We start from the raw sequence: 18,547 nt of genomic DNA on the forward strand, positions 1-18,547 counted from the left end.
GATTGGTGGTACAATAGATACCAGGCAAGTCGATGTAACTTATCACAGAGCACTTACAAGCACACTTGGTGACAGTTCTCCGGTCAAAGTATCACATATCCATTAAACACGAGCCTGTTGTCCGTTTGATACGTGGTACAACAATTACCAGCATTGTCGATGTAACTTATCACAAAGCACTTTGTGACAGTTCCTCAGTCACAGTGTCGCATAACTAGAGCTCGGAAGTTCATGTATTTGCATGTTTTTTAGGGGTTAAAATGTATGCTTATACATTATGTACACGATTTATGGAATTTTCAGTCATTTGATCATGCTTTTTACTGCATATAACTGCATATTTTCGTGATTTTGATAAATGCATCATATTTTAATATTTTAGCGCCTATACGGTATATTCCAATCAGTTTAATGGTTATTATTTTTTAAACAGCTTTTTCATCTGGTTGATGTTGGCAGTAATGTTACGCATGATGACGCAACTTGTCATGTGGTGAGGAGTTATGATGTCACGCAGTGAATCCCCTGTTTCAACATCTACCCTCATGTTTTGTGCTTAGCTGTCGACTGGCTGTCCATTGAGTCGTGTAACGGTTTTACGACCTGGTTGTGACCAAACTATGTTTCGTGTATAAAGCGTCCGTTAAAAAGTTCTTTAAATGCCGAAAATAAGAGCAACTTCGAGTTGTAGATTAACTAATTTACAGAAGGAGTTTTCAGGTGACTTGATATCTATAGATAATAGGGCACTGTTCTGTGGAGCGTGTGAGAAAACTATAGGGAGTGAGAAAAGATTTCAAATACTTCAACACATAAACACAGCTAAACACAAGGATAATTTAACTATCAAACTCGCAAATAAAGAGCCTGTTCAAAAACAACTATTAGAATGTTTAGGAAGTATGATCAGTCAATTTTCTTACGACTTGTGCTAAGCATTTTTAGCTGCTGATATTCCCTTGTATAAATAACCCCACATTAAAATATTTCCTTGCCAGATACACTCAACAGCATGTGCCTGAAGCTAGTACAGTGCGTAATACTTACGTAGGACGTTGTTACAATAAAGTAGCCTATTGTCTAATCTGCAAATTGAATTAGCGGATCAGTTTGTGTGGTTGTCTATTGATGAAACCACTGATTCTGAGGGCCGACTTATTGCTAATGTAATTGTGGACATCGAAATCGACTTTCAACCTATTAGGTCGTGTTACGTACATTTAGTACTGTACCAGGAAAAAATGTCTGTCTTTGAGGCGCTGACACTAGCTTGAAGAGCATGGACTATGGTTGTTGGGCACGGACTGGACTGGACTGGACAGGAACCACGCCCGTCCTGGATGTGAAGTTCTCGACGTTCTGGAATTTCTCGAAGTTCTCGAGGATTTGAGAGTTCTTGATTCTCCAGGCGCACACGTTCCGGGGTTCGACCTCCCACGACAATGTTGATGAAAGGTGAGGCGTTATTCACACAAGTTCCCCGTACAACATTCAACAATACAACAATAGATTGACCTTTAAATTATTGCGTTCACTCATTGCAAATGAAATATGGCAAGTGTTACTAAAATCTTGGTTCAAACACCTCGCTGAATCGTAAATGTTCATAAATTGTCACTTGAAAATAGGACGATTGAACTGAATATCTGATCTTGTGTTAGATGTTAGTCGAATTAATACTTGAGAAAAAATTCACTGATCTCGTCAGTTGATGATTAGAGCACAATATTAAGCACAAGATGTACAGTTTATGCACGTTCAGGTCACATTGGTACGTTTGTAATAAATTAAATGGTACTCGGAAACGTCCTATTCCGTCGATAAACAAAATTAAGTTATCATTAAAGTAAAACTGCATTTGGAAAGAGTCTAACACTGTCCAAAAAATGATCAGGAGGCATAAATTGTAAGTTCAATTATGATACTGAAAAGTTCTATGTTCCCTCGGAACTTCACGAAAGGCATGAGTACTCTGTGTTTTCACAGTCCGTTACGATGACAAAAATATAAACACAAGTCCAGATGCGGCACTCGAAAAATATTTCATGTTTCCACAATCTGTCATGAAACATAAGTTCGAACGTAATACGCCGAAATACTCTAAGTTTCCACAGTATGTCATGAAACACAAGTTCTGCACCTTGTCGCAAAACACAAGTCCAAATTAGACACTCAGAAAATTTCCATGTTCCCAAAGTCTGTTTACGAAAATACAAATTCAAAATACGAGTTCAAATGTAGTACGTGTAAAAGTTACGACACTTACACGAGAGATATTCTAAGTTCCTTCAGTTAGTCACTGAAACACAAGTCCTAACATGGCACTTGGAGAAAATAATAAAGTTCCAACTCCGCTGGAATCGAACACTCGAAATGCAAAGACTTATCCGACCATGGGTTCGGTCCGCACTCGCAGCGCTCCACCCGTCACCCGTGTCGCAGAGACGGTGGAGTAACATACACTGACTCTGTAGTCCGGATCGCCCTCCATTTATACCAGATTGTGGCGAAGCATCTAGAACGTTTGTATTATCCACTCCTATAATTCCTAAAGTACACGGTGGATTTTCCTAAGAATTTGACAGGTTGCGTCTATTGCGATGGCCTCCACGATGGCAGTGTCAAAATAACAACATTTTTTACGCCAAATAGACTTTGACACATGGGCCGGGACATTACCATATATGGTCACGCTTGGCCGTGTAGAGCTCCCTCGAGGAGCCTACGTCACGGCTGAGTACGTCAGCGAGTTCGGCGGGCTGCCTATCTTCCGCCTCGCGCGAAGTTCAGCACACATACTTCGAACTTCTTTCCCGTTGCGGCGTTCCCGGTCCAGTACGTGTTGAAGACATGTTAAGCACAGAACAAAAATGACCAACTGGACACCAGTGGGATCCGAACCCACAACCTCCCACTGGTGTCCGGTTGGCCATTTTTGTTCTATGCTTAACATCTCTTCAACACGTACTAAATGTACGTGACACGACCTAATAGGTTGAAAGTCGATTTTGATTACAATGCGGTCGTGAAAATTCAATATTCATTGACTTGGCCCACAGCGGGCGACTTGAACGCACTCTACAGTGTTATGGCAGTAGTACCACCATGACCTAGGTCACCATAGCTCAATTGGTAGAGCAACCAACGCCAAATCGGGAGGTTGTGGATTCGGATCCCACTGGTGTGCGGTTGGCCATTTTTGTTCTGTGCTTAACATCTCTTTAACACGCACTAAATGTAAGTAACACGACCTAATAGGTTGAAAGTCGATTTCGATTACAATGCGGTCGTGAAAATTCATTATTCATTAATTGTGGGCACCTTAAATAAGGAACAAAAGATGATACCATACCCTCTTAATGTGTGTGAATTGCCGGCCACTAACAATGTAACTGTAACGCAGTGTGTGATGGACTCACTGAAATGATTATGGCCATCTGGAATCAAATACGACCGGCTACTTTTATTTGTTACCGATGCAGGTACTTATGTGGTCAAATCAGGACAAACACTGAAAGGCATTTTCCTAACTTAATTCATATAACTTGTTCGGCATATGCTCTTAATCGCATCACTGAGACAATACGCAATTCTTTCCCATTGGTAGATCGATTTATGGCCTGTTCAAAGAAAATGTTTGTTAAAACTCCTTCAAGAGACAAGTTGTTCATATCAACAGCACCCAATAACCCACTTCCTCCTGAACCAGTGTTAACACGATGGGGAACATGGCTGGATGCAGCTCAACACATACAAGTATTCAAAGAGGTTGTTAATTTATTGGACTCGAATGAAGCTGCATCAATACAAACAGTGCAAAATATTCTGTCAGGCAATGAGTTAGAAGGGAATCTTGTTTTTATAAATGCCCATTTTTCTTTTGTGCCAACCGCCATAATGTCACTGGAAGCTGTAGGATCTCCCTTAAAGGAGATACTTACTGTTTTCGAGAAAACTATACTCAATCTAAATTCTGTTCCTGGTAGTGTAGGACAAAAAGTGAAAGAAAAAATAAATCATGTAACTTCAAAACATCCTGGTTATAAACAGTTGTGCGACATTCGAGACATTCTGGTGAAAGAAGAATTTGTAAGCTACGAAAAAGTTAAGGATGAAAAACATGAAATTCTGGGTGTAAGGCTCATCTCTAAAGATACTAGGCAACTTGATGTCTTTGGAGTGTACAGACCGGAAAAGGGTAGTGCTGATGCTGATTCAGAATTATTTGATAAGATAATCAGCTATGTTGGAAATGATATGGAAAGGAATGCGATAGTAGCAGGTGATCTCAATTTACCAAATGTCAATTCGGAAGGTAATGCGAACGACAGGAAGCATGAACAACAAATGGCAAATAAGTTAATATGGGAAGGGCAGCTGATTCAGAAAGTGATGAACCAGCTAGAGGGAAGAATATTTTGGATGTGGTGCTGATAAAACCAGATGAAATGAAATGAAATGTCGTATGGCTTTTAGTGCCGGGATATCCCAGGACGGGTTCGGCTCGCCAGGTGCAGGTCTTTCTATTTGACACCCGTAGGTGACCTGCGCGTCGTGATGAGGATGAAATGATGATGAAGACAACACATACACCCAGCTCCCGTGACATTGGAATTAACCAATTAAGGTTAAAATCCCCGACCCGGCCGGGAATCGAACCCGGGACCCTCTGAACCGAAGACCAGTACGCTGACCGTTCAGCCAACGAGTCGGACATAAAACCAGATGAGCTCTATAGAGAAACCGAAGTGATAGATGGTATTAGTGATCACGAAGGTGTTTTTGTCGTAGTTAAAAATAAATATGAAAGAAAGGAAGGTATTAAAATTAGGACTATTAGGCAGTACCATATGGCTGATAAAACAGGCATGAGGGAGTTTTTAAAAACTAACTATGATCGCTGGAAAATGGTAAATAAAAATGTAAACATACTCTGGGATGGGTTTAAAGACATTGTTGAGGAATGTGAAGATAGGTTTGTACCTTTAAAGGTTGTAAGGAATGGTAAAGATCCACTATATTATAACAGAGAGGTAAAGAGATTAAGAAGGAGGTGCAGGTTGGAACGAAATAGAGTTAGAAATGGTTGTGGAAGTAAGGAGAAATTGAAGGAACTTACTAGGAAATTGAATTTAGCAAAGAAGTTAGCTAAGGATAACATGATGGCAAGCGTAAATTGGTGGTCATACAAATTTTAGTGAAAAATGGAAGGGTATGTATAGGTATTTTAAGACAGAAACAGGTTCAAAGAAGGACATTCCAGGAATCATTAATGAGAAAGGGGAGTGTGTATGCGAGGATCTTCAAAAGGCAGAAGTATTCAGTCAGCAGTATGTAAAGATTGTTGGTTACAAGGATAATGTCCAGATAGGGGAGAGGAGTAATACGAAAGAAGTATTAAAATTTACCTATGATGAAAATGGCATTTACAGTAAGATACAAAAGTTGAAAACTAGAAAAGCGGCTGGAATTGATAAGATTTCTGGGGATATACTAAAGTCAATGGGTTGGGATATAGTACCATATCTGAAATACTTATTTGATTATTGTTTGGTTGAAGGAGCTATACCAAATGAATGGAGAGTTGCTATAGTAGCAAGGGAAAGGTGATAGACATAAACCTGAAAATTACAGGCCAGTCAGTTTGACATGAATTGCATGTAAGCTTTGGGAAAGCATTCTTTCTGATTATATTAGACATGTTTGCGACATTAATAACTGGTTTGACAGAAGGCAGTTTGGGTTTAAGAAAAGTTATTCCACTGAAGCTCAGCTTGTAGGATTTCAGCAAGATATAGCCGATATCCTGAATTCAGGAGGCCAAATGCACTGTATTGGGAGTGACCTATCTAAGGCATTTGATAGGGTAGATCATGGAAGACTACTGGCAAAAATGAGTGCTATTGGACTAGAAAAAGGAATGACTGAATGGGTGGCTATATTTCTAGAAAATAGAACTCAGAGAATTAGAGTAGGCGAAGCTTGATCTGACCCTGTAATAATTAAGAGGGGAATTCCTCAAGGCAGTATTATTGGACCTTTATGTTTTCTTATATATATCAATGATATGTGTAAAGAAGTGGAATCAGAAATAAGGCTGTCTGCAGACGATGTTATTCTGTACAGAGAAATAAACAAGTTACAGGATTGTGAGTAGCTGCAGGGTGACCCTCGATAGTGTTGTGAGATGGACATCAGGCAATGGTATGATGATAAACAGGGTTAAAAGTCAGGTTGTGAGTTTCACAAATAGGAAAAGTCCTTTCAGTTTTATTTACTGCATTGATGGGGTGAAAGTTCCTTTTGGGGATCATTGTAAGTATCTAGGTGTTAATATAAGGAAAGATCTTCATTGGGGGTAATTACACAAATATGATTGTTAATAAAGGTCACAGATTTCTGCACATGGTTATAAGGGTATTTAGGGGTTGTAGTAAGGATGTAAAGAAGAGGGCATATAAGTCTCTGGTAAGACCCCAACTAGAGAATGGTTGCAGTGTATGGGACCCTCACCTGGATTACTTGATTCAAGAACTGGAAAAAATCCAAAGAAAAGCAGCTCGATTTGTTCTGGGTGATTTCCGACAAAAGAGTAGCGTTACTAAAATATTGCACAGTTTGGGCTGGGAAGACTTGGGAGAAAGGAGACGAGGTGCTCGACTAAGTGGTATGTTCCGAGCTGTCAGTGGAGAGATGGCGTGGGAGGACATCAGTAGACGAATAAGTTTGAGTGGTGTCTTTAAAAGTAGGAAAGATCACAATATGAAGATAAAGTTGGAATTCAAGAGGACAAATTGGGGCAAATGTTCGTTTATAGGAAGGGGAGTTAGGGATTGGAATAACTTACCAAGGGAAATGTTCAATAAGTTTCCAATTTCTTTGCGATCATTTAAGAAAAGGCTAGAAGACAACAGATAGGGAATCTGCCACCTGGGCGACTGACCTAAATACAGATCAGTAGTGATTGATTGATTGATTGATCGATTGATTGATTGATTGATTGATCGATTGATTGATTGATTGATTGATTGATTGATTGATTGATTGATTGATTGATTGATTGATTGATTGATTGATTGATTGATTGATTGACATTCTCAAAGGAAAACCATCTGTCACACCAAGAGACTTGCCCCTTTCTGTGGAGCAGTTATCATCATTTAAATATGCCACAATAACATCTTGTGATGTGGAAAGTAGCTTTTCACATTACAAACGTGTTTTGCGAGACAACAGACGATGTCTTTCAGTTGAGAATTTGTGCAAAGTGATGGCTGCGAACTGCAGTTCATCACTCAGTGGGACCATTTCTGCTTCAACCTCCACGGAATAAATGTAAGTTTATTATCATCAATACTAACCTGACTTGTCTACTGCCATTTTTCATTTGAGTAGTGCATGTCCAATCATAGAAAAACGTAATGATGCCTTCGAAATGTTCCTGTATCACCGTCTCTTGCGGATATCCTGGGTAATGAAAATCCCCAATGCCGAGGACCTTCGTCGGATGAAAAAGCAAAAAGAACTACTGCTCACCATAAAACAGAGTGAAACACAATACCTAGGACATATCATGAGAGGTGAGGGGTATTATCGAAGTAAGATACAGGGGAAGAGATCTGTTGGGAGAAGAAGGGATTCATGGCTGAAAGACCTTCGAAGGTGGCACTGCTGTATTTCAGAAGTGGCATTCCATTCTGTGCTGTCAAGATCAGAGCTAGTTACGTGGATCGCCAACCTCCGCTCGGAGACGGCGTCTTAAGAAGAAGAAGTGCATATTTATTGGCATATTTTCAAGTTTTTAAGTGCATATTTCTTAGCCCGCCTGGTGGCCATGATCGAAGGCGCTGAAGTCTAAACGGTCTGACACCGAGGTTAGCCGCATCGAGCCCCGTTGGTTAAAAAATTTTCACTATCAGAATGTTTGCCGGCAGGGTAGGGGGCGTGGTGGTATAAAATTCTAATCACAAGATTGCATGCCAAGAGCTTAGATTAAATTCCAAACCTCTGTGCAGTGCTCATATGGAGTGAGGGCATATGACGCTGTTGATGGTGATGTGTCCATTGGATGGGGACGTTAAGCCTTGACCAGACCCCTTGGTGCTATTCGACAGGAGTAGGCTGTGTGCCGGCACCGGGTTTCATCCTCTCCCTTCTATCATATATCACGTCATTCATTTCATCTCATTAACTCCTCCGATGAGGTTGAAGTCAGGAAGGGCATCCAGTCATAAAAACCCGCCACGATATATTCATCTCACCTCTTACACGACCCCGTAGAGAAATGGGACAAGGGTTGGACAAACAACATTTGCATGCATATTTCTTAGATTTTTAGGGCATTAACTTCCGAGCCTTATGCATAAACATTAAACACAAGTCTGTTGCCTGATTGGTGGTACAAGAGTCACCAGCAATGTCGATGTCCCTTATCACAGAGCTAACATGGTCACAGTTCCCTAGTCACAGTGCCATATAACGATTAAACACGAGCCTGTTGGCTGTTTGATTGGTGGTACAGCTACCAGGCATGTTGATGCACCTTATCACAGACCACACCTAGTGACAGCTTCCCAGTCACAGTGTCACGTAACCATTAAGTTGAGTCTGTTCGCTGTTTGATTGGAACAATATCATTATTAAATTAATGTAGTAATGGTCCACCTTTCAATACTGATCTAAATGTATGAAACAGCTTTCAGTAATCTTAAGAAGGGGTCCTTTGTTGATGATTTTGAGAATTTCCATATCTTGTTTTATGTCTGTGTATTTGTGCTTATAGTCATGTGCTTATAGATCAATATTTCAACCCAAATCATAATCTTAATGAGATTTCAGAATAGCCAAATATCCTTTTTGACCTTGTAATTCCCATTTTCAGCAATGTCAAACCAACAAGTCATAATTCAGTTTTTCATAATATTCACAGCACCTTTTCTCAACAGCCATCCTTTTTCCCACACCCTTCAGTCCCGCCTTAATCCTCCCCTCCTCCCCAACCCTCCCCTTCCCCTCCCCACTCCTTCCTTTTCATTTGAATCTCACAACAGTTAGTCTGAAGCACACACAACAATAGGCCATGCTGTATTGAGAGGTAAGTCTCATATAACCTATGCCATCTAACTAACACATTCTCTCATTCATTAATTTAATTTTATCTAATTCATCAGGTTAACTTCATGGGCGCCGCAATGAATTGCAAATTTTATACCAGACAAAATGTATCTGTTTTAACCACATCTTCACGTGCCGTCCTGACAATGTCTAACAACATTTCAGCATGATTTAATAAGCACCACGAGAGCATCTCATTTTACTACCTTGATTGATGATGAAACAACATCTAACAGTTCCCCGTCAGCTAGTGGTTATTTACAGCAGCGTCCAATGGTTTGCATACGGCTAACACCACTCAAATAGATTTGGTGATGAACTACGGGATCAACATTTATCAGTTCGCATTTAGAATTGAAATATTAAGGATCAGCAGTATTAGAACTAACAGTTCTGTGTATATGAATAAATTACTACTTGAAATAGTCTCAATGATGAGCATACTCAAGATGTTAGAACCTAGTTTATTTTCAAATTTAATCGTAATTCCATCCCAATTTTTAATGCCAATTTGTATTCATTTGTTTCATTTGTTTTATGTCAATTCTGTGCATGTACATTTGTTTAGTTATTAGTTGTGTTACATTAAGGCTGAAGATGGCCAGCCCCGGCCGAAACTAGTCCATAATTAATGTAATTTAGAATATTGGTATTGAAATGTGGACCATTACTACATTAATTTAATAATTATATTGTACTTGCAATACAATACAGATCAGAACCATGTTTGATTGGTGGTTCAAGAGTTACCAGCAATGTCGATGTACCTTATAACAGAGCAGTGGCGGTGGGATCTCAGGAACACGTAAGCACGTGAACACCCAGATGTAACGCATATTCACGCATTCATGGATACCGGTAATTCAAAATTGTTTCCTTTTTCGACCTGATTTCGTCAATCGATCGAAAGCATTCGACTTATATCGAAGCTCCGTTACATTGATAACTGTTCGTTTCGACTGATATTGCCAGAGAGCACACTGGAGGTTTTGCTACGAACCTTAAGACTATACGCATGCCCATGGAGATGACATCATGGTTTATGCACAGATAGATCCATAAGCGAGGAGCACGGTAAGGAACGTGCCTTTCCGTCTGCAACCACCCTCAAACCAGAGATAGTATTACAGTTGACCACAAGGGTCCGCTACCTTCCCTGTTACTGTTGGCCACAGCTCCCAGAAGTTACTATTGCATTACATCGCCGGAAGATTTCGCTAGTAGCTAATTCTGAACAGGTTTTCGTAATCACGGGATCAGAAAGCCAGAGCCTCAGCCAAAGCCTGAGCGACTCAGCCCGGCAGTCGTAATTTTACTTTTCTTGTACACTCACAGATCAGTCTCGGGAAAATGCATCCTCGGTTATAAGGGTTCTACCATATTATGAGTAGACAAGGAACCGTACAAGGAACTTTTACTTTCACTAAGAAATGATTTAAGTCAGTGATTTTGTACTTATTTGCATTCTACTTTGGTATATTTCAGACGTGAACACAAATTTTGTTGTGAACCCCCTGAAAATTTGGTAACTAGCCGCCGTTGTCACTGAGCACACTTGTTGACAGTTCCCCAGTCACAGTGTCACATAACCATTAAACACGAGTCTGTTGTCCGTTTGATTGGTGGTACAACAGTTACCAGCAATGTCGATGTACCTTATCATTGAGCACTTACAAGCGCACTTGGTGAGAGTTCCCCAGTCACAGTGTGACATAATCTTTAAACACGAGCATGTTGGCTGTTTGCAGTGTTGTTACTATTTATCCTGTGGACTACTTCCAGGGCTTGTGAGTGAAGCTGACAGTTCTACAGCAATAGATGAGACACAAGATCACACAGAGCAACGAGACATCACGTTACCTGTCATACCGCTCGTGGATATCAAGAAAGCTTTGTTGGAGTACCAGAGGACATCAGATGATCTACTGATTGAAGTCTTCCTCTACAGCAGGCTGCTCAAGATAATGCAGGCAATGAAGAAAGCCAACGAGAGCAAGCAGTCTCGGAGGAAGACTGTGCGCTTCACATCTCCACGGATGAGGAACATCCTTCCACAGGGAAGTCCTTCACCCCAAATAAGGAAGAATGATACGGTAAGTAATTGCATCAGCAGTGACTTTTTTCCAAAATTCTATCTGTTTTTCACTTGTTTGTCTTATGAGAAGCTGAACATTCATTAACAGTGAAGAGAACCCATCTCATCATGTTCACCCCATACTCTTGATCTGTAGACCAATCAATCAATCAATCAATCAATCAATCAATCAATCAATCAATCAATCAATCATAATCTGGATTTAGGGTTGTTGCCCAGCTAGCAGATTCTCTATCAGTCTTTTCTTATATGATTTCAAAGAACTTGGAAGTTTATCAAACATTTTCCTTGGTAAATTATTCCAATCATTAAATCCTATAAATGAATATTTGTCCCAATTTTTTCTCTTGAATTCCAACTTTATCTTCATATCTTCTATCCTACCTTCAAAAGCTCTACTCAAGCTTATTCCTGTACTAATGTCATTCCACGTCAACTCTCCACTGACAGCTTATAATACCAATGTAGTTGGTCCGTTATTGGACATGATAAATTTTCCAGCTAACTCATTCCCTATGGGAATCAACATCTTCAACATACCACTTAGTCGAGCAGCTCGTCTCCTTACTCCTAAGTCTTCCCGGCCCAAAGTTTGAAACATTTTTCTAACACTACTAATTGTTAGTAATCACCCAAAACTAATCGTGCTGCTTTCGATTGAATCGTTTTCAGTTCTCATATCAAGTAATCCTAGTGTAGGTCCCAGAGTGATCCCCGTGAGGTAGCTTCTTTCACCCCATCAACACAGTAATTGAAAGTGAGAAGACTTCAGCTTATAACCTGTCTTTTCATTTTCTCTGCTGTGAGGTTGAGGTCTGCTGTGTACAATGTGACATCATCTGTGATTCCTGTTCTTTACATGTACATAAGAAAACAAAAATGTCCAATAATACTGCCTTGCATGAACCCCCCTCCAGTAAGATGAGATAATGCTTCCACCTACTCTAATTCTCTGAGTTCTATCCTAGACATTTAGACACCCATTCAACTCCTCATTTACCATTTCTAGTCTGCTGCTGCTATTTGCTTTACGTCGCACCGACACAGATATGTCTTATGGCGGCAATGGGATAGGAAAGGCCTAGGCATTGGAAGGAAGCGGCCGTGGCCTTAATTAAGGTACAGCCCCGGCATTTGCCTGGTGTGAAAATGGGAAACCACGGAAAACCATCTTCAGGGCTGCCGACAGTGGGGCTCGAACCCACTATCTCCCGATTACTGGATACTGGCCGCACTTAAGCGACTGCAGCTATCGAGCTCGGTCCATTTCTAGTCCAAAAGCCTTCATTTTCATGAATAGTTTCCCATGATCTACCCTATCATAAGCCTTGAGTAGGTCAATAGCAATACAGTCCTTTTGACCCTTGAATCTAAATTATTGTATCTGCTATATCTTGCTAGAATCCTACAGGTTGAGCTTCACTGGAATAATCTTTCCGAAACCCGAACTGTTTTCTGTCCATGTCAAGTATAATCAGAAAGAATGCTTTCCCAGAGCTTACATGCAACACATATCAATTTGACTGGCCTCTAATTACCTGCTTTATCTTAGATGTGAAGCTTTCACGGTATCTAGAGTCCATGTTTAGCCGTGTTGTTTTCTGTACTTTCATACAGTTTGCCGACGTTCAATTGGAGGCCGCACACTCACATATGAATACAGCTGCTTCCCAAACATCTTTCACACTCTCCTCTACAAGTGGACTCCAATCTTCCCACAGCAACGTCTCTTCTTTTTTGTCGGTCGGGTGACACCACAACTATACCTACTGCACCCTTCCGACGGCAATCAAGCATATCGGCTGGCACCAAGTCGGAAGTCGGCCTCCCCGACATGTACACCCTTATTGTCCTGCTCTCTCCAATGACGACATCTACACGGAACTCCGCTCAACAGGCATCCATACCGCCTCCAGACTCTACGCCGGATCAGACCCATCGCCTGATGTACTCCTGTTTGTTCCTTCTTCCCACGACTACTTCAACCTTCTAGATAATGGAGCATGCATTCACCGCCGCTTCCATCGAGTCGAAGCTACTCCTCCGAACATCATGGCTCAACTACTCCTCGAAATACCTGATACGCCTGTCACAGCCGAATTTTCTGTTGCAACCGCGCCACCTCCATCTACAACACTGTTCCATCCTTCGTCGTCTAGCTCCACCACCACCACCACCACAACCACCACCACTTCTGCTCACACCTCCTCCAACATTCCTATAACGACTTCAGTTATGTCCCATCCTTTCCCCCTTATGACGTCTCCTCTGCCCATCTCTCCCACCACTGACCAACTTCGTGCCGAGTGCACCTTACTTCAGCCACCTGCCGAGGGAACTGCCACCGAAGCGCCTGCAGATACGGCCCGTCCACCGTCGTCACCGCCGCCATCCGAGAGCCCTACAACCTACAGTTGCGTCGTTTGCGGTGTGGACCCTAGCATATCATCTGAAGACATCTTCCATGAACTCCGTCAAGCAGGATTACCAGGGCGCCGAGCGTTCCGGATCTTCAACGCAGATGGACCCACATATTTAATGAGACTCCACCTTCCTACACTCGACGACGCTCAGCGACTTATCCACCATGGTATACAGCTCTACGGCCGCCACCACCGGGTTGAACAGTCTCGTTCTCCTCCTCAACCTTTAACCCGTCCTGCCACACCACCTCGTCGCCGTCCTCGACCTACCCCTCGTCCTCAACCACCTAGTCCACATATCCGACCTTATCCACAACCACCACGCTACTTTTCGCCACCATCGCCAACCTCTCACCTCCTCAGCCACTTACTCACTTCCCTTGTTAATTTCTCCTCCTTCTATCACATCCTTGCACTTCACCTTTTCCCTTGCAACTTTGGTTAAATCTTCCCTTATTTGCATCTCTGTTATACATGTCTTTGTATTTGTAAATCTGTCAATAAAGCGCTACACGTCCTTATACTCATCTCCTTTACTTATTCAAATCGCTATTACCCATCTCCCTTTTCTCTCAATTCTTCCCAACCCCTGGCCAGAGAGAGGGCGTTACCCTTTAGGTGGCTCGCCCCCACCCCTTCAGGGTGGGGAATGAAAACGAGAAAACGTAAACATCTTTCGCAGTCGCCAGCGGGATACAGGAAAGCGTATCTACACGATGCCACAGAAGATGACTACCACAGCAGTAGTCGAAACGTCTGTAAGAAACGATAGGAGTGGACCACGGCATAATAGCCCGGAAGATCTTTGTTATAATAATATTAATATTTTTTATTATTATTATTATTATTATTATTATTATTATTATTATTATTATTATTATTATTATTATTAGCTTGCCTGGTAGCCATGATCATTAAGGCGCCGAAGTATAAGTGGCCTGACACGGTGGTTAGGCGGTTCGAGTCCTGTTGGTCGAAAAATTTCACCATCGGAATGTTGGCCGGAAGGATAGGGGAGGCAGTGGTATACATATTCTAATCACTAAATTGCGTGCCAAGCCTGGATCAAATTCCAAACCTCTGTGCAGTGCTCATGTGGAGTGAGGGCATATGACGCTGTTGATGGTGATTCGTCCGTCGGATGGGGACATTAAGCCTTGAGCAGACCTCTTGCTGCTCTTTGACAGGAGTAGGCTACAGAGACGAAGTTTTTAAGGTTCAACCTTTTCAATACAAATTACGAGTTGTATAAGGTATTATTTACAACATTTATTTAATAATGGTAGGTGCCAGTTTCGACATTTAAATGTCATCATCAGCCATAAAATACATTAATCACACAAATTGAGAAAGGACATGATAATTAAAATTGACGTTAAGACACATTAATACATACATAGTTTTTAACTATAAAAGATTAATTAAAAGTTTTGACATGTTATCGACGTAGTCTTTTGAAACGCTTATTTATACTGTGTGCTAAATAAAATAGTAATAAACTTATAGCAATCACTTGATACACTATTTTTGTTGGTCTGTTTTTGTGCTAATACTCAAATCATCACGTCATATTTACGGTTGCATTTGAATCTTTGGCTATAATTTGTCAGTCATAATTTTAGTTGAGAACACCTTGTTCATGTAAAGAACTTGTAGAACTATGCATTCGTATATCTCAGTATACGCGTCTCGAAAGGCTTGTTGTGTTCGTCAAAATTATACATTGATGTATCAGTAAAATTATAAAGTTTTTTTTTTTTTTTTTTTTTTTTTTTTTGCTAGTTGCTTTACGTCGCACCGACACAGATAGGTCTTATGGCGACGATGGGACGGGAAAGGGCTAGGAGTTGGAAGGAAGCGGCCGTGGCCTTAATTAAGGTACAGCCCCAGCATTTGCCTGGTGCGAAAATGGGAAACCACGGAAAACCATTTTCAGGGCTGCCGACAGTGGGGTTCGAACCTACTATCTCCCGAATACTGGATACTGGCCGCACTTAAGCGACTGCAGCTATCGAGCTCGGTAAAATTATAAAGTAAGAAACGGTTAATGGTAATTGGTTGTCCTTCTGATGTAATACAGGTGGACAAAAAAATTCTCAGTTCAATCGGAAGGATTTGAATCAACCTGAAGCGAAATAAAAAAAACGAACCTATAAGTATTAAAATATGATGGGCCTGGACAAGCAAACGTGTGTGGCTCACCTTGGACAGCGTGTTGAGAAGCTAAAGTTGTTAGAAGGTACGGACTAATGCTGACGGGTCGACTGTGGTGAGATAGGTTGTATCTGGCGGGGTGAGGTGTGGGGGGGGGGGGGAAGGAGCAGGTTGGGGGTGGAGAGGCTAACAGGAGGAGTTTAAGGCGGGTCTTGTGAATGCTGTGGTAGGGATTTGTAACGTGATAGGGTATTGTGTATCACGCTAAATATTGACCGTACATTCGGGAGATCGACACACCTAAAGACATAATACCGGTACCAATATAAATGGTTCGTTATTGGACATTATAAATTTCCCAGCTAACTCACTCGTGGTTGCCAGCCTTTCGCCCCCGTGTGCTAGGCTGGGCTCATCAGTTGGTACCTAGCACACCTACCAAGACGCATGGCTAGTGCATACCGTGGAGGCCACTGCGTAGGCCAATTGTAGCCAACGAATGCACTATGAGAAACTTTGTCTCACTACCAAAAATTGATGCCTGCTTGGCCATCACATGATATAGATGCTGATTCCCATAGGGAATCTGAAATATTTGTTCCGAATGAGTCCAGTCGTACCTCCTCTTAAAACAATAATCACCACCACCATTAGTGTTAATATAGGATTGTTGTCCTGTTGTACCTCCTCTTAAAACAATAATCACCACCACAATTAGTGTTAATAGAAGATGGTTGTCCTGTTTTACCTCCTCTTAGAACAATAATCACCACCACCATTAGTGTTAATAAAGTATGGCTGTCCAGTTGTACCTCCTCTTAAAACAATAATCACCGAGCTCGATAGCTGCAGTCGCTTAAGTGCGGCCAGTGTCCAGTAATCGGAAGATAGTGGGTTCGAGCCGCACTGTCGGCAGCCCTGATGATGGTATTCCGTGGTTTCCCACTTTCAAACCAGGCAAATGCCGGGGCTGTACCTTAATTAAGGCCATGGCCGCTTCCTTCCACTTCCTAAGCCTTTCCTATCCCATCGTCGCCACAAGACGTATCTGTGTCGGTGCGACGTAAAGCAAATAGCAATAAAAACAATAATCACCACCACCATTAGTGTTAATACAGGATGGTTGTTCAGTCGTACCTCCACTTAAAAAACAATAATCACCACCACCATTTGTGTTAACAGAGGATGCTTGTCCAGTTGTGTCTCCTCTTAAAACTATAATCACCACCACCATTAGTGTTAATAGAAAATGGTTGTCCAGTTGTACCGCCTCTTAAAACAATAATCACCACCACCATTAATGTTAATAGAGGTTGGTTGTCCTGTTGTACTTCCTCTTAAAACAATAATTACCACCACCATTAATGTTAATAGAGGTTGGTTGTCCTGTTGTACTTCTTCTTAAAACAATAATCACCACCAGCATTAGTGTTAATAGAGGATGTTCGTCCAGTTGTACTTCCTCTTAAAACAATAATCACCACCACCATTAATGTTAATAGAGGTTGGTTGTCCTGTTGTACCTCTTCTTAAAACAATAATCACCACCAGCATTAGTGTTAATAGAGGATGGTTGTCCAGTTGTACCTCCTCTTAAAACAATAATCACCACCACCATTAGTGTTAATAGAGGATGGTTGTTCAGTCGTACCTCCACTTAAAACAATAATCACCATCAAAATGAGTGTTAATATAGGATTGTTGTCCTGTTGTACCTCCTCTTAAAACAACAATCACCACCACCATTAGTGTTAATATAGGATTGTTGTCCTGTTTTACCTCCTCTTAAAACAATAATCACCACCACCATTAGTCTTAATAAAGGATGGTTGTCTAGTTGTACTTCCTCTTAAAACTGTAATCACCATCAACATTAGTGTTAATAGAGGATGGTTGTCCACTCGTACTTCTTCTTAAAACAATAATCACCATCAACATTAGTGTTAATAGAGGATGGTTGTACAGTTGTACTTCCTCTTAAAACAATAATCACCACCAATATTAGTGTTAATAGAGGATGGTTGTCCACTCGTACTTCCTCTTAAAACAATAATCACCATCAATACGAGTGTTAACCTGCCTGCTGTCATTTCTTGATGGATACAGTACTTTTGCATCCATCTCTTGGCACAGGCCAGAGTAAAGTGTAGCCTCCACCTAAGTGCCAGTCAACATCCATGGCTGTGACATATGGAAGTTGCTGGGGTATGGGCAGTGCTGAGTAATGACGTTCAGAGCATGATTAGTGCATCTGAGTGTTATGAAAGGTGCTGCTCATAGGGTCAGTCGTGCTGCAATAGTACTTTCTGACCCAGTGAGGAAAGCAATGGCAAACTACCTCACTCCTCATCTTGCCTAGTACGCCTAATTTTGGCGCTGCCATTGGTTTTTGGGGTTTCCTTATAACCGCATAACCTTTGGTGGTGCTATTTGAGGATCCAACCAGCCTCTGGGCTGATGACCTAACAGACAGACATGAGTGTTAACAGAGGATGCTTGTCCAGTTGTGCCTCTTCTTAAAACTATAATCACCACTAGCATTAGTGTTAATAGAGGATGGTTGTCCAGTTGTATCTCCTCTTAAAAATAATCACGATGCCCTAGAGACTTAAAAACTAATGGAAATGTTGACTGGATTTGTGAGCAGTGTGTTCGGAATGTTGTAGTTGGCGACGGCGTTAACGATGAAGCACCGAAAATAAACGATGACGAATACAAAAGTGCATTAGAAATTATAAACAGTCTACAAAAGGACAATGAG

At 41.3% G+C, this 18,547-nt stretch overlaps 1 protein-coding gene across 1 annotated transcript in view; it reads left to right on the forward strand.

Annotated features, from left to right (window-relative positions):
* LOC136884275 (uncharacterized) overlaps positions 1 to 18,547 on the forward strand; it is a 185,105-nt gene that overhangs the window by 105,039 nt on the left and 61,519 nt on the right. Inside the window, exon 3 of the mRNA XM_067156344.2 lies at positions 10,897 to 11,207. Coding sequence (XP_067012445.1) covers positions 10,897 to 11,207 — 311 coding nt within the window. The remainder of the gene's footprint in view (positions 1 to 10,896; positions 11,208 to 18,547) is intronic.

Source organism: Anabrus simplex, chromosome 12, assembly GCF_040414725.1.
Source record: "Anabrus simplex isolate iqAnaSimp1 chromosome 12, ASM4041472v1, whole genome shotgun sequence".
NCBI classification, from domain to species: domain Eukaryota; kingdom Metazoa; phylum Arthropoda; class Insecta; order Orthoptera; family Tettigoniidae; genus Anabrus; species Anabrus simplex.